The sequence below is a fragment of the Harpegnathos saltator genome, unplaced genomic scaffold (genome assembly GCF_003227715.2).
Source record: "Harpegnathos saltator strain DR-91 unplaced genomic scaffold, Hsal_v8.6 scaffold491, whole genome shotgun sequence".
Taxonomy (NCBI): domain Eukaryota; kingdom Metazoa; phylum Arthropoda; class Insecta; order Hymenoptera; family Formicidae; genus Harpegnathos; species Harpegnathos saltator.
This window is the reverse complement of record NW_020230306.1, coordinates 140,146-163,660: the sequence shown is the minus strand read 5'-3', so window position 1 is coordinate 163,660 and position 23,515 is coordinate 140,146. Positions and strand designations below refer to the sequence as shown.

General features: G+C 37.6%; 3 protein-coding genes across 6 annotated transcripts; 2 read left to right on the top strand and 1 right to left on the bottom strand.

The window, feature by feature from the left end:
• The first annotated feature begins 180 nt into the window (after nt 1-180).
• Nucleotides 181-2,233, top strand: LOC105184680 (coiled-coil domain-containing protein 174). The gene is made up of 2 exons (XM_011143605.3): nt 181-198; nt 278-2,233. The coding sequence occupies exon 2, from the start codon at nt 372-374 to the stop codon at nt 2,160-2,162; it is 1,791 nt and encodes a 596-aa protein (XP_011141907.1). The 5' UTR covers nt 181-198; nt 278-371; the 3' UTR covers nt 2,163-2,233.
• A 52-nt stretch (nt 2,234-2,285) lies between these two features.
• Nucleotides 2,286-3,636, bottom strand: Nse1 (SMC5-SMC6 complex component Non-SMC element 1). The gene is made up of 6 exons (XM_011143606.3): nt 3,407-3,636; nt 3,199-3,340; nt 2,934-3,129; nt 2,737-2,850; nt 2,534-2,654; nt 2,286-2,402 (listed from the first exon to the last, which is right to left on the bottom strand). Exons 1-6 carry the CDS (start codon nt 3,504-3,506, stop codon nt 2,359-2,361), a joined length of 717 nt encoding a protein of 238 aa, XP_011141908.1. The 5' UTR covers nt 3,507-3,636; the 3' UTR covers nt 2,286-2,358.
• Nucleotides 3,637-6,132: 2,496 nt separating this feature from the next.
• On the top strand, nt 6,133-19,033 carry CaMKI (Calcium/calmodulin-dependent protein kinase I). Of its 4 annotated transcripts, none has more exons than XM_025302407.1 (9): nt 6,133-7,429; nt 11,630-11,764; nt 13,530-13,601; nt 16,019-16,093; nt 16,183-16,445; nt 16,579-16,719; nt 17,071-17,197; nt 17,740-17,777; nt 17,882-19,033. In XM_025302407.1, exons 1-9 carry the CDS (start codon nt 7,320-7,322, stop codon nt 18,379-18,381), a joined length of 1,461 nt encoding a protein of 486 aa, XP_025158192.1. In that variant the 5' UTR covers nt 6,133-7,319; the 3' UTR covers nt 18,382-19,033. The 4 variants fall into 4 exon arrangements, with proteins under 4 accessions (XP_025158192.1, XP_011141909.1, XP_025158193.1 ...); XM_011143607.3 differs by having other exon boundaries at nt 6,135-7,429; nt 17,740-17,827; nt 17,918-18,225; XM_025302408.1 differs by lacking the exon at nt 13,530-13,601 and having other exon boundaries at nt 6,136-7,429.
• The last annotated feature ends 4,482 nt before the right edge of the window (nt 19,034-23,515 follow it).

Here is a 23,515-nt window from a genome sequence, read left to right as displayed (position 1 = left end):
TCACTGAGCGCTGACTGAGCTCTCAGTGAGCACTCATAGTTCTGGATGTAACCTATGCATGGAAGTGTCGTTTTGTATTTTTGACACATGAGACTACTAAGATCAACGTGGGATTTGCTCTTGTAAATCCTTAAGATTGTGCGTTTGTGTCATTCTGAAAAATTATATATTCAGAAGAATAATACATTTTATTAAGAGGTGCTTTTTAATTTGCATATAGAATGTTATAATTTTATAATTAACAATTATATATATAGAATAAATTTTTGTGTTGTAGACAACATCAAAAAAAACATCTTTAAGATCTCCAAGAAAAATTCCTATTAATATTCTGCTATAGTGTGATACTCAAGATTGATAATAATCCAAACATGAACATGACAAAGAAAATAAATGTAAATTTCTCATCTTTGGTGGGTTTGAAAGCAGAGTTATTAAGAAAACAAACTGAAGTAAACGAGGCTAAGTTGAAAACCGAGCCCATTAGTACATCATCACAGCTTAATAAAAAAAGGAACAGAAAAACTGTTGCAGGGGATACAGAAAAAAATACAAAAGAGACAATAGATCCAGAGGATATTGTATCCCATAAGAAATCAAGATTGATGTTAGAAGCCAAAGCAAGATTGTATGAAAGGTTGAAGAAATCAAAGAATAATAATGATAAATTCCTTGTTGATTTTAAGAATAAGATGGATGAATCTGATGACTTTGTGGATGAGACAATTAACAAAGAATATCCTATAGAACCCGAGGAAAATTGGGTAGAGTACCAGGATTGTTTTGGTCGTACTAGGAAATGTTTGCGAGAGGATCTTTCACATATGCAGAGGAAAGATGATATAATAAAGCAGGAAATAATGAAGAAGAATGCTGATGATAAAGAAGAAGAAAAAGAACAATACTCTACTATCGAAGAAAAGGAGCCTGAGATTGAAATTATGAGGCGAAAATGGGGAGAACAGACACAAAAGCTTGCAGACAAAGTTGACATACATTATCAAGATGTACTCTTTGATGAAGCACGAACCCATGGTGTCGGTTACTATGCTTTCTCACAAGATGAAGAGGAGAGGATAAAGCAGCAGAAGAATCTGGCTACTTTGAGAAAGGAGACAGAAAAAAAGCAGAAGGAAATGAAAGAAATTAGGGAATTGAAAGAGAGGATGGAGCAGAATAGATTAAAAGCAGCAAGAATTAGACAGCGTATCAGAGCAGGTTTGCCAGCAGAACCTACAGAGGAGGAGTTAGGACCTCAAGAAAGCAACTCCACTACAAAACCAGATAATATTGATACCAAAGAAGTTGATGATGAATCTGCTGAGAAAATTAAAGAAAAATCTAATGGAAAAACTCATAAGTCTATTACAGAAGATAACACTGCTAGTGAAAAAATAATAAGTGATGAGGATAAGATAAAGGCCTTTGGAGAGCTTTTGGGCAAGAAGAATCATTGGCATGTTATGTCACAAGAAGAATGGATACATAAATGTAGAACACAGAGAATCGAGGAATTTGCACCAGTGTATAATAATTTCAAAAGTGCTGGGTTTTACAATAGTAGTCAAGATATTGATGAACAGTCTATTCACAAAGATAATAAAACATTTGACAACACAGAAAATGATTCCCAGGAGACTAAGTATAATACTAAAGACAATACTGATTTAGAACTAATTAGAACTAATTTAGAAAAACATGAAGCTAATAACGATTCTATTGTTATCAATGAAACAGTTTCAGTTGCAAGAAAAACTGATAATAGTAAGAATAGTCTAGTACAGGATAATATTACAAACAACAAGGATAACACAAAACATGAAGTATCTAGTAATGTAATGGAATCAACATCGAATTCTGCTACAAATTTACTTAATCCATTGCAATCTCAAGGACAAACAACCATTTCGTACCCATTATCCTATTTATCTAGCAAATATTCGCAGATTACGTATGACTATGCTAAGGCACATGTAACTATGGAATATGAACTACTAGATGCCAAAGATATTCCTCTACCTGGTGAAAATACTACTACAGAATCCAATGATAACACTATTCCTATCAGCAAGCAAGAAACATCACGCAGTATAAATGAGGATAACATAATGGCTGGTCTCAAATATTTAAGAGAAAAGTTTGAAGAAAGTCACAGTAAATAATATCATTTTATTTAGTATCATTTAAGAGCTGTACATAATTTTTGTATAAAGAATAGAGTGCACATATCTATCTTTGAATTATATTATTATATCAAAAATCTCTAACTTATACTAAAAAAATAAAAAAGATTTTGTAACATATGCAATTGTCTAATACTAATGTTTTCTTATTAATCTCTTCTTTCATATTTGTGTTTTATTTATAAGGTTCTGTTTCCATATCCGATGTAGAACTATTATCTAAATGATATATTTTCTTAGAAAAATATAGGATTTTAACAGGTATACTTAAAATGGTTCATTATACTATATATTAAATGTTGCGGAATTATGCTATTAGCTAAATATAAAAATTTATTCATAAAAATTACCTGAACAATTAACTGCTGAAGTATTATGACAATTAGGACATCCTAAATTGGTTTCATTCTCTTTATAGGTATTTAAACAATAAGTATGTGTTATAGCATCACATCTTTTGCATTTCTTACCCTATGTAAATTATTAAAACAATTATAATCAAATTATTAATATACAATGACATGTATATTGTATTGTCTATAAGTCATCTTACATAAAAAAGGATCTGCTTGCATAAAGTACAAGTACGAAGATTATCCTCATGTGTATCTTTAAAATACTGCAATAATTCTGCAATACTTCTTACTCCTATGTAATATCGACCATTCTAGGAATTATATGGTTATAAGGAAAATTATGTTCTTGAGAAAATATATACCATTAAATTAAAATTATATAGAAAAAATATACCTTCCAAGACAACCATTTCTTTTCGACCATATCATTTAGAAATAATTGAGCATTATCTTTAGATAATTTTACTTTTAATGATGAACATAGATTGAGGCACCATGTACTTGACACATAACCTTCGCTTGAACTAGCAATTGTAGAATATATATTACGCAAGAGATCTAATTCAGCTTTTGAACATCCAATATACAATCTGAAATATTAAACAAAATATTTAATAACTATAAAATATGTCCATCTTGGTTAATAACATTTAAATTACCCTTTAATTGCATCTTGCACTGTGTTTGTCAGTATCCAATATGTTTTACCATCAATTTCACAATTTATGTATTTTATAGCCATGTTTAAATGTTGTAATTTTGCATTTATAGCATTTATCACAAGCGCTACATTGTTATGTTCTAAAATTTTCTCATGTTATTCTAAACTATATTTATTCTATTATTAGCTGTATCAAACTTACTTACCAAATAAGTCATTAATCAATAGTTTCCCTCGATCTTCATTTAAAGCACCTTCATGCAGAATAGTTTGTAAAATTATCTTATGCTTGTCACTATATGCCATTTTTGTTTGCAACGAATTTGTCTGCAAAAAATATATCGAAATCGTAACAAATATTTCTTATTTTTCACCCAACGTTTCGCGGGTATTTTGTTTCTTTAGCCTATTATTAAGCCAGCGGCACACGGTGCTTGTTTTCGTGCTGGATTGCTTGCTAGGTGAAAATACTGCGTTCTGATTGGTATATTTTCGAAGATGGATGGAAATGCACCAATCAGAATGCAATATTTTCATCCAGCAAGCAATCCAGCTCGAAAACAAGCACCGTGTGCTGCTGGCTTTACATGTGTCGTACGACAAGCTTCTCGGATACATTGATTGGTGTACGCGAAGCAATCCTAGAAATATTCTATTTGTTACCAAATCGACCAATCAACGTATTCGAAAAGATTATCGTACGACAAATGTAATATTAGCTTTAGGAAAATAAATCATCTGAAGTAATTGATTGTCTTCCCACAGAATTAAAGCCAGCGGCACACGGTGCTTGTTTTCGTGCTGGATTGCTTGCTGGATGAAAATACTACGTTCTGATTGGTGCATTTCCATCCATCTTCGGAAATGTACCAATCACAACGCAATATTTTCATCCAGCAAGCAATCCAGCACGAAAACAAGCACCGTGTGCTGCTGGTTTTATTCTCATTGATAAATTTCTACCATTTTTTTTCTATTTCATTTTCTCCAATCACTATTAGGATTGCATTCCGATATGCACTGCCAATACTGAAAATACATAGTTTATGTCACGTATACTATAGATTTTCAATGTTGAAAGTTAATATCGGAACGCAGCCCTTATTGCATACTCGAGGTTTGTGCTTTTAGAAAGCATCTTTTGTTGTTAGAAAAAAAATAAGTATATGCATTTGCGTTGAAGAGAAAAGGAACAAAGCTTCAGTACAGCACAATAGCGCAGCTAAAAAAAAAGATATTTAAGAGCCTAACTTTCTCGTCGCTACTATGTCGGACACATGAGAATGTGTTAAGGGATTGAGATTTATGAGGTTTCTTTCTTTTGCCGGGGTACTGGCGGAGGAATGAAACAATGAGAAAATATAAAGGATTATAGGGAAAAAAGGAAAGTTTCTGTGAAGGTGAAGTGAAAGTGAAAATAAGGTGAAAGAAACAGAACTCTGTTCATGAGTACCAATAAATAATGTATTTTATTTTGTAATTTTGTAATGTCGAGTTGGGCTTTTATCTTCGAAAATTTATGAAAAATATCGTATACGATATTTCATCAGGTCAATTTAATTAACTGAGAATCGTGATATCTAGTAACATTTATGAAATCGCATACGACATTTTTCAAGAATACGGACTTCGAACGGACAAATAACAATGGACAGACGTCCTGGAATTTTCTATATAGATCCTGTCAAGGTCCGTAAATAGAGGAACGGGACAAGGTAAGGTCCTCTCACGGCCGTCATTTTCGAGTCAGAGAATCTGTGTTAGATACATGATACTACGTACGTGTAGTATTATAGTTTAGTTGTGTGAGTGAATAGGTAATCAAAACATAGTTTAAGATGTAATCAGAAGTAATCAAAACATAGTTTTAAACACATTCCAAAATACCAGTGAGAATTTCCAGAAGAAAAACATATACAATGCCGGCTATAGTACAAAATATTGCAAAAAACGAAAATAATTTTTGACATGACAGTATATAATTAATCAGCTGAGCTACGGTCGCCGCTATTTTCGAACCAAACTGTGAACTGGATGAGAGAACCTAACTTTGTTCCGTTCCTCTATTTATGGACCTTGACGGGGAAAATTCTAAGCCGTCTGTCCATTGTTATTTGTCCGTTCGAAGTCCGTATTCTTAACAAATGAAGAAAACCGATTCTGGGAAATATCTCATAGATAAAATTATCGACAGTTTATCTAGAGGTGAAGAAATTGGGCATGGATCTACAATGGATGTAATAAGTTTTAAGCCGTAAAAAATTGACCAATCACAATTGATTATTCTCACTATGGTTAGCTCGACCATTATGTCACGACCACAATAAATTTTAATTAATCATTATTAGTATTACCTTTATTAAAAGTTATAATTATGTAAAATTACTACGCACCGTTAAAATTTATTTTTTATCATAATTAATACAATTTTGCAGATTATTACCTTCTATCCTATTTTTCGTCTTACTATCAACTACCGACTTTCTTAACTCAATTCAATAGCGATAAGACAGCATTGAGTTGTCATGAAGTATGATGGTAGTAGATGGTTGTACCTATACGTATATTTTATTCCTAGGAAACTAAACTCTAACCAGGTTATCGTAAGCATCCTAATACTGATCGCCAATCACTGATCGCTTACATCGAGCTCTTCATCCCTTCATGCATGCGCAGAAAAGCTTCTGTTGCGGATAACATAGTGCTTGGTTCCTATGTTAGGTGATCTTCTTAACAACGTGAAACAACTTAGTACTTGGAAGAACGTTTTCGTCCATGTTTTTCTCTCGCGTTTTTACATTCTACGTTTCTATTTTAATATATATAAAACCTCTTTTAACGGTCAACCATACAAAAGTTATACTAGGTAAGCATATGAACTAAGCCTTGGCTATTCCGTAGCCATTTGTAACAAACGCGTGTGAATCCCGCATAGCCGCACAGCGTCTCTCTCGAGGATGCGCAGCCCGCATATATATATATATCGTCATCGCCGCAGTGCTTGGAGTGCAGTGCGACGGGGAGGAGCACTACGGAGACATTCGCGCGGGAGAACGAGCGGCAGTCGGTACGCTGATATGACCTGCAGCGGACCCGGGCGTGAACGTTTATCGCGAGCGACGAGGAGCAGCAACGACGCGACGACGCGCTAAAGCGGCGGTTTGTACGTGCGTCATTCTCTACTCCAGCGCGAGCTACGAGCGCGAGCAGGAGGCCGAGAACAACGCGCGGAGGGAGCTATCTGGCGCTCCGCGAAAGCCAGGCCGAGCAAAGCAGCGCGAGGGCGCGAGGCCGCGACCCTGAGCCCGATAGCGCGGAGCGAGAGACGCGTGGAGGAACTCCGCGCGCGTGCGAACGAGGAGTAGTGGTGAACGCTGGCGAGAGGACGACAAAACAGCAGAATCCCCGAGTTTCCATCAGCTAGTGGACGCTCGGCGTGAAGCGACGAAGCAGCAAGCGCGAGGACACGAGAGAGTCGGTGGTGGAGCAGAAACGCCGCATGTCGTAAGGTCGTCGTCATCGTCGTCGTCGTCGTCGATGAGGTCGTGAAACAGCCGACACAGGGAGAGAGAGGACGGTCGCGGAAGTGCGACAGCCAGCTGGCAGGCAGTAAGAGCGCACGCGGCTGTCAGAGAAAGAGGGAGGGAGAGAAAGAGAAAGAGAGAGCGGGCTATCGCGATCCGAAAGGTCGTGGGTTCATGATCGTCCCGTCGCGGAATGACGATCTGACGGTGCGTCTGGTACGACGAAGGCGGCGGTATCTTCCCGGAACGCCGCGGAGATCAGCGGCGGCGAGTGTTAAATCTTTCTCTCTCATTCATTGTCATCTTCATCGCTTGTCGCAGATCGCGTCTACACATACGCACATCGGAGAAGACTGAAGCGGAGAGAGGAGCTCTCTCTCTCTCTCTTGGTGGACTCGCGCGTAACCATCATCCTGTGCCGCCCCGATCCGTTCGCGGCGTCTCCGCAGCGAGTGCTGGCAGACGCGGAGCACTAGTGCGTGGTTGGTAGATCTTTTGTGTGTGTGTCGTATACACACACACACACACACATACACCATACGCGTTGCATATACGCAAGTTAGAACATTCCGAGGAGAGATCATCGTGGGACAAGATGCCGCTGTTTGGGAAGAAGGATTCGAACAAGAAGATCAAGAAGGACGGCAAGGATGACCGGTCGCCCTCCGTCGAGGACAAGTACATCCTGAAGGACCTGTTGGGCACGTAAGTGTACATAATAGATCCTTGCTCTTCCTCGACATACGGTCGAGAGCGCGTCGTCAGGACCTCCGCGGGGCGCGAAGTCAACGCGAACACTTGTTGTGCTCCGTGCACTTGTTGTCATCGTCGTTCACCTGGATCCTCTCCACCCGCATGTCTTGCAGTCTCTCTATCTCCCCCTTTCTCTCCCTTCGGCTCCTTCGGCGGAAATTCAATCGACCATCCGTAATTTATCCCGGCTTCGAGTGCCCGTCGATAATCGAGCGAGTTTAGCGGGTTGAATGTTACGAGAGGGCTGTAAATAGATAACGCGACTCTTTCGTCGATTAATTTCAAGTGGAGCCAAGCGCGGCTTGCAATTTCCGACCTGATCGCAGCTTATATTTATCACCGAGCGCTAAAAAGTTACGACGGATCAGGATCACTCTCTATGATCTTCCGAAGCAGGAGGGAGAGAGAAAGGGAGCAGGAGGAAGAAGAAAAAAAAAAGTACGTCGTTGGGAGAATCTATTTATGTCGAAGGCGTTCTTGTAAAACGGCGAACGATATGTATGAAAAATTGCCGCAGTTTTTATACATTTGCATTTCCGATAAAGATAACGATAGCTGTATTCTCTGCTCATTCGCGTCTCTACATTTCCGTGCTCCTAAGAGCTCCTACCCTATCCTATCTTGTCTCTTCGATTATATAATGTGTATAATCGTTATTCCGCACTTTCATTTTCATTCATTCATTTCATCGGTATACTCATTGTACCCGCTCGTACGGCGATTCGTATGAGATGACATTTTAGAAAATTACGCATAAAACGCATCCTCCGAGATGCATCGCTATGTCGGAGACTGTTGACGCTGATGCGCGTCGACAATCTCCGAAGAAATGAAGATATACGCGATATATCTGTCTTTCCTTCGGAATTATACACACGTACGCGATATCTCAATCCGCAAAACTTTCGCTGCCACGCGTAACACGTATATCTCACACTCTGATCCGTAACGGAATGTTTATCGTAAAGTTACATAACAGCGACCAGAGGCACGGCAGACATATTAACATTAAAATCTCCGTGCGACGTTATATTTTAAAAGCGGATGACTTAATCGGCGGATTATCTCCCGTGTCGATGCAAAAATGAATCTCGCGAGAGGGGAGATAATTTCCTGTTTGCGGCCTGTTTTTCGAAATCTGCGCGATTTCACGAGCGTGTTCGGTAAATTAGTAAACATCAATTGAGACACACGCGAAATGATGCGATATTCTTTTTTTACACATATACGTATTTCTCGCCGTATATCGGTTATTCCTTTCAACTGCACGAACGCGATATATATATATCATATATATATATGTGTGTGTGTGTGTATGTGTGTACGACCATGAATCTCGCGCAATCTTCCGGGATAATCTCCCATTCGCGCTAAATCTGTCGAATTTTACATCGAGCTCGTGTGACATATATAGATAGGTTGTTACAAACCACCGGATGTCCTTTTAGCCGCAAGCTCTTTCGACAATACGGAATCGACTTTCGCTGAAATGAAAACCCCACGGTATTAATCGATTTTGTTTTAAAACAGTCAGATTGGGCAGTTGCTTCTTACAAATCACAATTTGAAGTAGACAAACGGCTAATAAAATTACACCTCCCTTGTGAAGAATTTTTTATATAAGATTTATTTCTGCAAAATTTTCATCTCAGTTTATCGGGATATGTGTGTGTAACACTGAAAATTCCTAGAAACAATTTCTTAGCTTTCTTCGAGATATTCGGTACGGATAAATATTGATTTCTGATTGAGAGGCTGACTTCATCAAATTCCGACTAAATTAATCGATGATACAATGAATTAACAAAAATGATCAAACTCGTTCGCGATAGCAAGTGTAATATTAAATACAAGCGACACACGGAGAGAAAATGTAAATTATAAAGGGGAGACGCAAGAGAATTTCCTCAACAGCGAACTCTCTTGTTTTCCACGGTGGTAACTCTGTCTTTGACGGAGAGTTAATTGCCAGTTAATCGGGAAATTTGACGGAAGTCGCTCGATTCGTAAAACTACCATCTACCATCGAACCGATCATTCGGTGGCTTTCGGACACCCTGTAGATACACACGTCCCTCGCGACCTTCGACGCTGAGCTCCCAGTTTCTTTCGTTTACGTATAAATGACGAGGCGCCGAGTGCTAAATGGATTGCATAAATGGAAGTGTCCGCGATTTAATTTTCGCTCGTTCGCGCGCGCGCGCTCGCGACATAACTTTCCTTCGTGTTGGAATCGCTCGCGAATTTTCACACTTTTCGGATCTATATCTCGAGCGAGCGAGCTCGAGGAAATATTGAAGTGAAACTATATCGCGCCCGTGTTTCTTTCTTCTCGCATTCTTCTCGGTCTCTCACTCGGTATGCATCGCGCTAAGACGCAACGGTGCATACACACGTGTCCTCCTCTAACGACACTTTCGGATCGCTTTTAAAACGTTCCCTTAAATCGGAAATTCTCGTCCCGACGCCATTCGTGTCATGGCGCGCGCGAGCGACATCGGATTTATGAGATTCTGAAATTACCCGACGTCAAAACGTTTGTATTTTCTCGTGCGTATCGGACACTTCTGAGGCCCTATGGTTTATCGATATCCGATTCTCTCGCCGTGCTCAAAGCTGGAAAATAACGCGTTCAGCGCGCGTGGTTCAATTTTATCCCGTCGTGTTATTTTTCAAACTCAACTTAGCGAGAGAGTATCGACTGAGATTAGAATCAATTTAGAAAACCTCGATCGACGCTCGCCGCACAAAGCTTCGTTCTTTGTCGTTCTACACGCACATACACACATATGTGTGTGTGTGTGTGTGCTACAGCCGCGTTTATTCTTTTTAAAAGATATTTTGAATTCCTGGGCGTGCGATCTTATCTCAAGTAGCGCGTAAGTTCTCTCTCTCTCTCTCTCTCTCTCTCTCTCTCTCTCTCTGTCTCTCTCTCTCTCTCAGTTGAGCGAATTAATCCGTCTGGAAAGCCAAACATTTCCTGCCCAGTCGGAAATTACTAAGTAGCGAGAGCATCGCCCAGAACGGTTGAATACTTCATTGGTCCGCGAAGTCGGCTTATATAATAATGTTTTGTAACATCCTGCGAAAGAGAAAGTCCTATTTATCCGTCTGAAACGGATGATCTTTCCTTAATTTCGTTTATTCACGGTTACACACGGAGTTGTAGTGGTGGTGGTGAGAAAACGAACGAACCGTCCTATAACCGGCGCTTGCGATACGTGGATTATTACTGTTCCATTGTATCTCCTCGATGATTTAGTAGCACCAGGGGAAAATCCAGCCTCGTGTCGAGTGCTGGGTTTTACTAGACATCCCATTTCGATATTTACCGAGTCCCCAGATTACACAACGATAATTTTGAATTGTAAATTGTATTTCACTTTTACGCGCTTCTTCAAAATTTATGCGTGTCACATTCAAGTCAATGTCACTTGTTTCAAATGTTCCATAAGTTTATACATCTGTAAATCTGCTATACGTTAGTCCATCATATTTATTCAAAATATACTTTGAATCTTAGTAATGTTTAGTTCATTTTAATGAAGAATATCGAATTAACAACAATTCAGTTTACTTCTTCGTACAGAGTATGAGTTTTGTAACATGAAAGAGAATAAATTCAGAATATTGTCAGGAAAATATTCTTCGTTAAAGGTAAGCATTATTTACAGGAAAAGAAATAAACTGAGAAATTTTTTGTGATATTAGAATGATATCTTTTTTTGCTGCTATACACGGCTGATTATCATTAACTGTCCTCGATTGATTATTCGTAAAATACAGCTCAGGAGTCACGTATGAAAGGACTTTCTGTCACGCGCATGCGATACGCGTCTCTTATGGCGTGTCCTGCAATGTTTCAAGATACATCTGTCGCAATGTTTGAACGCATGACAATAGTGTCACGCGACAATAGTGTCAGAGCTAATTACTTGCGGTGTATTATTGTGCCTGGGGTCTGGCTTGTGAACAGTTTGCAGTGTCGATTCGCTGATAAGGAAGGAACATCAGTTTGCAATTCCATGAGTGATTATCCTCACTCGAGAAATAATACACAGTCGCTAATTAGAGAAGCAAATTTGCTCGTGCAAATTGATTTGCCGAATAAAACTAAAATTATCGCCTAATATCGCATCTTTCTTTGTTCAGGGGGGCATTCTCCGAGGTGAGGCTAGCGGAAAGCAAGGAGAAACCCGGCCAGATGTTTGCTGTGAAGATCATCGACAAGAAGGCGCTAAAGGGCAAAGAGGATTCGTTAGAGAACGAAATCAAAGTTCTCCGAAGGTAGGGCGCGAAAGCGAGCCGCTGAGAGCTGGATATCTTTTCAGTAGACGAACTTTTTACCAGTATATATACTGTAATCTTGATTTCACATAGTTGGCCCCTTAATATTATAATTTAGGCATTCGGAAAGTTGATAATTGGCTGAGATTGAAGTACCAGTTCTATTATCGCTGGGATCAACTTTGACATAGTTGAACGCATGCCTCTCTTTAACAAACGCTTCATGTATAAGAATCATATCGCTCATGGAGTACTTTGTATTCCTCCTTCCTTATTACATAGCGTTCTGCGTATATACATCAGACAAATTCATTTACCATTTAGTATTGCGTGCAAGCACAAGACTAAAAAAGGTATTGCGGACCATTGGTTTCTCTGCTTTTCAGAATTCCTCCCATCGCGTCGTTTTTTCCGACGGATCATAAGTTACTCGGCATCTGTTTTCAATCATATCGATTATTTTTGGGGAGAGCCCGTCCCGTCATATTAATAATCTACGATCTCCACGATCGCTGTGCTTTTTCTCATTTACACAGTAATATTATGTGACTATATATATATATATATATATATATATATATATATATATATATATATATATATATATATATATATATATATATACATGGTGTGCTAGTTTTGCTCAACATATACCCACTGTCGAAAGTCTTCTCGTTCCGGAAGCGTTGATATGGCATTTGGAGTGAGCTCTGATGGCTGTCGTCTGTGCTCTTGTTATCTTTAATGTTGTATGCAGATAATGTGCCTCGTACAAGCTACATATTGTCTCGATGCTATCGAACATACTTTGAATATAACACATGTTCAAATATTCCTCTTGCAATCCTTCCATCGTGTTGTACTTGGAATATATATATGTTATCTACAGTATTTTTCTCTTTAACGAATGTTTGGATATGTGTTGAAGTGGTACTTTTCAATGTTTGTTAGCATTGGACTCCTTCTACATTGGTTCTATTTTCTATATTCCTCAGCGACTCACGTATCAGTTTAGCCGGGACGCGTCTATAAAAAAGTTGACAATAGTTCGCGTAAAAGGACGACTGTTTGGTGCTTAAGAATCTCGTCGTGTTATTAAATTATTATTGCAAGTGATCATCACCGCGAGAGTACAAGGTGCTACATCACACATACACATGTTCATACGTCGTATACATACGTCGTACATACTGTTTACTGTTTCATAATTGGAAACTTACCTCATACATCATATTAATCTCATCGATATATCATTTATTTAACACTGCACAAGGACACATTGTTGGTTCTTAAGTTATTCTCCTTCACAAAGACGTTGCATGTGTATATGGAATTTTAATATATTGATTAGTATATATCTTGAGAGAGAGAGAGAGAATTATGGCTACTTTTGGCTATTTTTATTATTATAATCGCATCACGTTTCTAATTATTAATTTTAATTTATCAGTAATTTATCAGTAGAAAGAGAAGATCTCTTGATTGCAATCAATTTGTCGTTTGCATATTTTGACTAATAATGCAGTCTCTCTCTTCTTTTGGAGAAAAATCGATATTCCATATAAATTTATTTTCTACATCATCACACTGGAGAAACGGAAGTGTCAATGACGAAAGGGAATAAAAGACAAAAGTAAAAAAAGGAACAGACAATAAGAGAAGGAATAAGAAAAAATAAGAAAATTCTGACTTCGTGCGAGTAAGCAAACAGCTCTGCTCTCGATATATATTACGTAATTGTGTATGGTATTATTATACTTCGTAGGTTCAGTGAAAGTGTGACACCACAGAGTGGTGATGGATCGCTCAAGTCGGATAGTAGTGGCGAAAGAAAATGGTAAGTGTGGGCCTAAACACAGGCACCAACTACCTGTATCGCTCAGTATTCTGTATCATTCGACGATGCCATACATTGTTACAGATTCAGATCATATATTATATATATATATATATTTATATTATAAATACACGATAATTTCTATGCACGTTCACATCACGTAGCGTTGAACACAGTTTTGGTATCCTTGTACTTACCACCTTTCGTTAAGTGAGAATATCCAGTATGATACGAGCTTATAACCACGCCTTAATCAAGACGACCTCTTTAAATAGTATTTTTAAACGAGACAAGACATAACAATTTCGACGACAGCCGTTAGATAATACTGCTCTAGTTGTGAAGTGGAGCCCTATTTGTGCGATACGAATCGAGATGTAATCGTCTTCTTCTTCTATCGAACTTTGATGGAATCACTCAGGATAAAACGCGATGATGTAGACGATAAGATATTATTAATGTGATCAGAATGAGAAAATAATTTAGGGAGGATCTGTTATATTTGCATCTGCGCCATATGCGCGCTTGCGTATATATGAAGTATTTTTATTTTTATTTTTTAATCATGATTTAAATGGACATTAACACACATGACATACATTTACATGGTAAAATGTATGCTGATACAACAGCCAAATATTTAAAACAAACATATTTAAGACAAAATATATGTCAATATGTGAATAATTTATTGTTATCTTCTAAATTTGAATCCAAAACTGTGTTATTTTGTGTATGATATAAAATGCGTTTTCTTCATAGGAAACTGAGAAAGAAAAAAAATATTACATAAAATCGATCGGAAATGTCAGTCCTAATTACGATAATTGTGTCATATATTCTTATGTAAATATCGCGATTGCCTTGCGCGTCCCAGAAAGTTAGTTAGAAAGTATTAGAAACAAATGATATACATAAAATTTGTCCGTGTTAATCAATAATGTGTAAAACGAAATGATAATATAGTGACACGTGTTACTCGGTATTCTTAAACAATTTTCGCTTATTCTTAAACAATTTCAATATTTTCTAGTCTTATATGTGGAATTATGTTTTACATCGGGAGTTTGATACGACTTTACACTTACTAGATTCATATTTGTAAACAATTTCAAGACAAACATGTTGTCAATCAAAATTTCTAAAAATATTTACTCGTCTACACGTTTTTATTCATTAACGTATAGTTTCTATCATAAATTATATTGCCACGATCGCTATACTGTCGTCATAAATATGTAATCTATATATGTGACAGTGATAAAAAATATAAAAACGAGATAATCAAGAATGAGTCACTATAAACTACGAATATGCTGCGTTTCATGAGGAAGAAAAACCGTCTTATATAAACATGTAAATATTCTTCATACGTGTTATATTATTCATGGTTATTTATAAAAAAGCTAACATATTCATGCGCCACGCTGTTTTTCTTTTGTTGAGGTTTTATTAACTTTATCGAAACAAGACATGAGTTATAGAGTTATATTGTGAAAAGATTTATGTGTTTCAATAAGCTAGCCGTTTAACGAACGCATTTTCTCAAATTACTATAACTTGAAATATGTACAAGAGACAGTGGAACATTTTCTCACTTTCTCATTTTACGAGAAAAAAATTTGTGATACATAAAGGCTAACGAGATTGCTGCTCGTTATACAATTATGAGATAATTGCAATGTATAAAATAATATTTCTTCTTTATATCTCTAACAGATTTCTAACAGATCTTAATACTGCTACTAATAGTTTCCTTTCCTTTCTTTTTTCTTTTTTTTAAATAATCTATGCAATGCAAGTTCTCTCTCTCTATAGTCAATGGAAGATCTATTATGTATGTATATCTCAGATTCTTGTACATATTTGGTAGAAATTGCTTTAATGCTGCTGTACAATATCTTGTAAATAGTTATCTCTTTTTTCTACGTGAATGTGATTGTCTATATATAATTAATAATCTGTATGCCAAGTATATAAAATATAACTAGTGATAAGAATACTAGTGATTACTAGAGCATGTTTTCTCAGTATAATATGTAATTGCATAGCTGATTGTGAGCTAATTCTGCATTGTTGTTTAACGTTGTTTACTCTATATATTAGTTTGTTATAATTTTATTATTTTGCCAATTTAAAATTATTAATTAACATATGCATTAATCAATAACATAAGACATATGCATAGTTTATTTATAACTATCTGCAACTGAATATAAAGAATATATTTGCCAAAGAAAATATTTTTACATAATATATTCTTTTCATATAATAGTGTATATATTTTCATGTAAGATATACATAATATATTTTCTTTTCTTTCTTTTTTTTTTCTTTTTACTTCAGTTATCGAATTTTCTTTTGTGTTTGCGATGTGTGCAATAGCTCCAAATTAGAGGAATCTGATACTGTTGCAGGTTAACACATCCAAATATTGTTCAGTTACTGGAAACGTTTGAAGATAAGCATAAAGTCTACTTAGTTATGGAACTGTGAGTATCGCTGCTATTTTTATACGATTCTTTGATGTTGAGGTATTGAGGATGAGAAGGCGAATATTAAAGTATATGTTACATTATAGGGTCACTGGTGGAGAACTGTTTGATAGAATCGTCGAGAAAGGTTCCTACACAGAAAAAGATGCATCCGGCTTAATAAGACAAGTGCTCGAGGCGGTAGACTATATGCACGACCAAGGGGTCGTTCACAGAGATCTGAAGCCAGAGAATCTCCTATATTATAGTCCAGATGAGGATAGTAAAATCATGATCAGCGATTTCGGCCTATCAAAGATGGAAGACTCCGGGATTATGGCGACTGCTTGTGGTACACCGGGATATGTCGGTGAGTTAGAAAACAAATAAAAATTACAGAGAGAGAGAGAGAGAGAGAGAGAGAGAGAGAGAGAGAGAGAGAGAGAGAGAGAGAGAGAGAGAGAGGAAGATTTTAAATATTGATATAAACTGATGATTTGCAGCACCTGAAGTTTTGGCACAAAAACCATACGGCAAGGCAGTGGATGTTTGGAGTATAGGGGTCATTTCGTACATCCTCTTGTGCGGATATCCTCCGTTTTACGACGAGAATGATGCCAATCTGTTTGCGCAAATTTTGAAAGGTAATGAAACAACTTCCAGGCAACGTTTTGCGCGTTTTACGTAAAGCACGTTGCTCCGAAATGTGATACAATTCGCTTGAAATGTCATTTCTTGCATGTTTGATATTTTACTCAAGTATAGTATGATAATAATAATAATAATATATTGTCAAGTATCGAACAGAGATAAACAAGATGTATCTAAGTAACAATATCTTTTGTTTTTAATCTCAGAGCCACTTGTTTGATTTAGTTTCGTAGTTATTCATACAAATAGTACACGCGTGTGGAGCGAGTTCGTTTTAGTTGAAATTATTATTTTATATCGAAATTATATACTATATAAAAAATAGTTAACCAAACTTGTTACAGGGGAATTTGAATTTGACTCACCGTACTGGGACGACATCAGCGATTCTGCGAAGGATTTCATTCACAAGCTAATGTGCGTCAATGTCGATGAGCGTTACACCTGCAAGCAAGCTCTCGCACATCCTTGGTAAGGATTTTTAAAATCTGAAAACGAAACAAAAAGATACCGAAAGAATACACTTTTTTTTTGCGTATGCACATAATGACATTCGTGATATTTATACGATATAAGATACAGAGTTATTCTGTATAAACATATACGGTACGCGGGTATCGGTAACGAGAGCTTTAAACGTAAACTTTAATGTATTCCTATAGCTCGAAGTCACGAATATTACAGGAACTGATTTGTCCATAAAATAAAATTTGTGTGGACTAAGTAAGTAAATGATATGTTGTACTCTTGGAAAGCTTTTGTCATCTGTCTCTATGTGTCTATGTGTCTGTACTTAAGGGGTTAAAAGCAACTTCATGCGATTCAAAGTAATAAGGCAGTCGTGCATCACGTGTATTCGTTGTCACACATTCGTGTACTCTTCTCTCTAAATATCTCCACTCTTACCTCCACCTGAACTAATTATACTCATATGCGATATTCACATAATAACTTTCTCGATGTACGAGCATAAGCATGAGTTTAATATAATTCCATCGCATTGATAATTCCAGGATATCCGGCAACGCAGCAAGCAATAAAAACATCCATGGTACAGTATCGGAACAACTTAAAAAGAATTTTGCCAAGTCGAGATGGAAGGTTAGTATCGTTGGCTAATTAGCATATTGTTAATCGTATCTGTTTCCTTACCAGGCCTAGGAAAGTCTCCCCCTTCTCTCATGGTTGCAGCAAGCGTACCATGCAGCAACGGTTATACGTCAGATGCAACGGCTCGCGCTCAACAGCGGCCAGCAGCAGCAGCAGCTGCTGCAGCAACAGCAGCAGCAACAGCAGCAGCAGCAGCAGCAATTGCAGTAGGGCACAGGATCGACCGGGTTCTCCAGCGGCAATTCGATGCAGTATCGAGAGCAGTCGCAGATCAACACCAATTATCAGCACACGCCGCTGGGACCCTCGGGCGATCTCAATTGAAAGCACCGCGCGAGTCGCTGCTTGTGTCAACAGGCGTGATGTTTTCGAATCTCAATCGCATTCCAGTCGCTCTCACCAACAATTCACCGCGCTCGCCACTCATGTGTGAACAACAGCTGTGGGGCTGCACACGCACCGCTCTAACTTCTAAGGCTCTAAGGCTCTTTCAGGACGACGTGCCGCAACTTAGAAGGCCACATACAAGAAATATAAACAGCTGAGTCGCTCCGCTAAACTGTCGCGTTCGCGCCAAAGGCGATGGCACAACCGGCCCGGCCGCCGCGGGTTGTACTCCGAATTTAACTGCTTGCGAGCGGAATAATTGGAGATATATATAGATTTTAGAGTCAGTTCGCTTCACGCTGGTGCACCCATCACCAACACAACATAAACGAAACACGATATATAGTTTTCACAATATACAGCTCCAAAACGGTTCGAACATTTTATTTCCTCAATGCAATTTGTAACGCAACCAACAATGGGAAAAACATGATGATGAAAAACTTGTTTCTGAATGTGACACAGATATGTCTAAAATTTTCCCTTAAACGTCTAGATTGATTTATTAAAAGTTTATTAAAAATCAATCTCGAGGTAATCATGGATTAGATACTCAATAATCATATCTGTAGAAGCAGAGTTTGCACAGTTTCTGCTGTAAAACTTTAAATACACACAAAGATACGAGTCGAAGAATCTCTTAAGAATCTCCTTTCTTGGAAACGTTAAACGTTTCTTTCTTTAAACGTTAAAAATTCTCAAACGACACAAGTTCAGCTATTTCACTGGATATTATTGCGTTCGGAATTGCATTTAAGGAGAAGCATTCAAACTATCTTGAAACTTATGACATACTAACACACACACACACATACGCATGAACGTACGCAAGCACGTGGTCATCATCCAGTCGCATAAACCACGTGAACGATTTGCTTTGACAGGCCCGCGCAGTAATAACTCGACTTTCGTACTTTCTTCTAACGTACGATAGTTACGTTCGCAGGCTTTGTTCTTATAATTGTACAACGTTACCTGTGTTACACACGCATAAGTAAAGACTAGGTCCAAACTCGTAGCTGACGTTTTGCGGATACGTTCAATGTCGATCTGATGGTACAAGAGACGAATGCGTTTCTAGATAAGACTTATGAAGATTGCGTGTCGCCGATGTTTGCGCACTTCGTTAGATCGAATCTGCTATTATAATGAAGTATACATATATATTACGCGAACACAGTACAACGACGAGTTTTTATATTTTGTAAAATTCGGTGTGATAAGTAGCGCGCGGCTATTTGATACGATTCTGTGCAATATAGGGAGACCTGTATACCGTACACACAAGATAATTATGAGTCCAGGTTCCTATATAATTCAATCCTCGCTTGCCATAATTATGCATCTCGGAATGATAGAGAGAGAGAGAGAGAGAGAGAGAGAGAGAGAGAGAGAGAGAGAGAGAGAGAGAGAGAGAGAGAGAGAGAGAAAGAATATCTCAAGTCTATCTATAGGAATCAAGTTTATTTTTCAATCAATCCTCAAAAACCTGCCATCAAGGAACGCAGACGATATCGAAAGGTCACTTAATGCACAGAGACATAGCTTGTGAAAGAAATATTCTATTCTTTCCGTTTTCTTCTCTTTTGTTTTCCTTTTTTTATTAATACATGTTTCTATATGTTTTTGGTAATAGAGACATGTCTCTAGAATGTAAATGTTTAGGTAGCAAACGCTTGTACAATGCGCTATCTTACGTATTACGTATTCTGTACACGCGTTGTATACTTCTACTATATATACATATATATATATATATGTATAATTATAATTATACCGTGATATTATTATACTAACGTGAAATTCTGGACAGGTTTTGCTGAGCTAGCTTGACATCTACATACGTGTATGTACATTAATCTGCTAATATTTATATAAATATAAATATATATATATATATATACATATATATATTGCACTACCAGTTCTATTTGTACAAGCTGTAAGGTGTACATAATGCACAAATATACACCCAAAACACATAGGCTATCTTGCGTGCCTGATTTTAAGATACAGATGTAAAGAGCTCTATAGAACTTCTGTAAAAGTTACTATCGTAGCTGTTGTAATTATTTTCACTGTAAATTGTAAAGATTTACTACGTTGTATCGTGTTATTTTACTATGTCTTAAAATTATTTGTTACAGTTTATATTTGCCACAATGTAGCTTATTTTGTACTCAAATCTCTTTTTCGTCTATTTTTTATAGAAAGATAGATGCAGGAGTGTGATAAGCTATCAGTGCAAAATGATCTAGACTACAGTGAATAATTTCAAGACGTAATAAACGGATATATATATATATATATATCCGATAATATGCAATTGTTTATATACAACACTATCAGATACGTAGTGCAGATGTATTTAAATTTTGACGAACGAGTCAACGAGAGATAAAAGAAAATGTTAGCTAGCGGTTTTTTATTATTTGTTTACGATGCCATTAGTTTCGAGCGAAAGTGCAATACAAAGTACAATATTGTTATAATTTCGCAATGTTCGTCGTGGAAATTGCAATAGAATCGAAACTTTCCGTGAAAATAAAACGTTATGTACAGCTGTAATTCGCTCGTTGAGGACGAGAGTTTCCTACTACTGTTAAATCTTGCCCGAAACACACACACACACACACACACACACAAAGCTTGTAAATCATGTCTCAATCAAAATACATTTTAATGCATGCTCCGTTTACACAGAATGCGCGACTGATCGTGGTGGTGAATATAACGGATAAAAGCGTTTTAGAGAGACCCATTGGGCAATGGATTGAGTTTATTATCGTTCATAGAATCAACTCTGTCGGTGGTTCTATCTATTAACGCTGTTTATTCCAATCAATCGATTGTAATTGGCGGATATGTCGAAGCGAAATCATGTAAATCGCGCTGCGTCGCGAAGAAGCACAAGTTACTCCTCGCGAAGATCACACGCATTCGCGATAAATTCAGAGGCCGACTAGCTGTCTCCGTGTTTCGTAGTTAGAAGCGAAGGTAGAAACTCGGAGCTCGCGCGTTGCCTCCTGCAAAAAATCGAACTCGAAGAGAACGAAACGACGCGAGCGTCCCTGTTGTTACATAGTGTATTTATTATCTCTTTCTCTCGAAATTAATTATACACATACACACACACGCATAATAAATAATCTCTTGGCATTATCGTGTTAGGTATCCGTCCGTACAGCGGGCACTCGTTTCAATTGTATAAGGTGATATTGTAGAAAAGAATACCGAGTACCGATGCGTTTACTTTTGGGGATGCGTTGGAGAACATCAACTCTATATAGTGAATCTCGTTCAATGAGCCATTCGGGAAATCTTAGCGTTCACCTTGAAACTAAGTAAGTTCGCTTTGTAAACGGAAAAAAAAGCGCGAGAAATGTCATGTTTAGAATGCCACGAAGGAAAATTTATTTTCACTTGAACTTCTTCGCCTTTTTCTTCTCGACGCGTTGAATTCGTTCGTGTTCTCGATTGCACCCCTGAATTCGGTAATTGTAAAATATCGGTAACTGTAATATTTCACGGCTGTAGAGGACACAGCTTCATCTTGTGTATCACGATAACGCGCATCAGGCGGATAACAAATATGGTTACTATGGATTGATTATCATTAATTGTACGCGTATCTGAGTATCTCGTGGTGCGTTAGCTTACTCGACTATTAGTGTCTTTCATTGTGTAAACCGTATTCTCTGAAGTGCCTTGGATGACATGATGATGGTCGCATTGTCGTACGCGGCATTAGTGAGGATATAACCAGGTGTTCATCACATAACGTAACGAAATCCGTTTCTTTGCACGAGAGAGGACTTTGCTGTTTACATTCACGAATAATTTAATTGTAAATAATATAGTGATATTATGTATAAAGTACACAGCGGATTGAGAGAGTATGGAATATCATTTTAAATCGTACAATTTTTAACTAAATACGTTCCTTCGACATAAACCCCGAGGTTTTTTCTCTCTTCACAGTGCAACCAACATCATGTCATCTAATAAGAAAGATTCGTTAGAAAGGAAAAAAAGATATTCGTTTTACGCTATATTACGATAAAACGCGCATTGTGATGGCTCTGCGATGAAAATTCTAAAACGAGATTTAAAAGATGGAGCTTAGCTTGTATTTAAAGTACCGTGCCACGTACGAACAAACATATCGGCAGGAACACTGTAAATGTGATGTAAAGATAAGCTGATCCTAAGTAGCGACGAGGACGAATATTATTGTAGTGCAATCTCATTTATAAAAAGAAAAAAACGGAGGGAGAGAGAGAGAGAGAGAGAGAGAGAGAGAGAGAGAGAGAGAGAGAGAGAGAGAGAGAGAGAGAGAGAGAGAGAGAGAGAGAGATGTAAGGGCCAGTCTGACTGTTGTGTGCATAAAGTGAGAGAGAAGAAAAAGGAGAAAATGGACGGTAGCGTGTAATGTACAGGCTGGTGTGTCAAAGGTGTCTCTCGTGGTTCTTCTCGACCGCTAGATCCTTTGAGGCATCTGTGTATATCATTAATTACAAGGACATTTCGATCATTATCTAGAAAGAGAATGGAGAACACCGTTCTTATAAACATTGATGATATTAATAACACACGGTGCGCGCGCGCTGTATTTTCCTATCTGTAATTTTTCTTATTGTGCGAGGCTTCTGTATTGTACGCTAGAAGACAAAAAAGAACAAGACACACGGAGTTCAATGATCATCCTCCGCCGGAGACTATTTTGTCACTGTCTTACCGCAGAGAAGTTATAAAGCACAGAAGAAAAAAAGAAGAAATTCTATACCGTGTAATAATGAAGATATAATAACCGCTGCTCTCGCATGTCGGCCGAGCAAGGAATGATTAGAATAAAATGCAAAATAAAGTAACATAGAGTTTAATGTGCCAATGTTTATCATGTCCTCTCGGCGGTGCTGAACGCAGTTCCATGGCTCTTCGTTACGTTATCCGATTCGACGATGTCGCGCGTCTCGACGACACATGTATGATGTTTGTTTCTCGATTTAAAATCCGTGATCTCGAAAACGTTACCATGTGTCACACACGTTGTTCTGTATCGCGGCTTATTGCTAGTCCGAAAGCGTGTATTCGAAAACAGAAAAAAAAAAAGATAAAAATGAAAACAAGCGCGGGAGAGAAAATCTTATTTTTCAACACGTCGACTGCCACGCTGATTTCCGTTGTTTGTTTTAACGCTCAATTCAACTCAAATTGAATGCAATTCGTTGCGCGTATATTTGCGAGCTCGTTTTATCGGTTTCCCATTGACTATGTATGTATTGCGTATAA

Bases quoted from the DNA above. Each gene is read 5' to 3' on its own strand.
- CaMKI (XM_025302407.1), top strand. From the start codon at position 7,320: ATGCCGCTGTTTGGGAAGAAGGATTCGAACAAGAAGATCAAGAAGGAC. The intron at 11,765-13,529 runs GTAGGGCGCGAA...TATACTTCGTAG, and splicing joins GAAATCAAAGTTCTCCGAAG to GTTCAGTGAAAGTGTGACAC. The intron at 16,094-16,182 runs GTGAGTATCGCT...GTTACATTATAG, and splicing joins GTCTACTTAGTTATGGAACT to GGTCACTGGTGGAGAACTGT.
- Nse1 (XM_011143606.3), bottom strand. From the start codon at position 3,506: ATGGCATATAGTGACAAGCATAAGATAATTTTACAAACTATTCTGCAT. The intron at 3,341-3,406 runs GTAAGTAAGTTT...AGAAAATTTTAG, and splicing joins ATTGATTAATGACTTATTTG to AACATAACAATGTAGCGCTT. The intron at 2,403-2,533 runs GTAATTTTTATG...TATATCATTTAG, and splicing joins TTCAGCAGTTAATTGTTCAG to ATAATAGTTCTACATCGGAT.
- LOC105184680 (XM_011143605.3), top strand. From the start codon at position 372: ATGAACATGACAAAGAAAATAAATGTAAATTTCTCATCTTTGGTGGGT.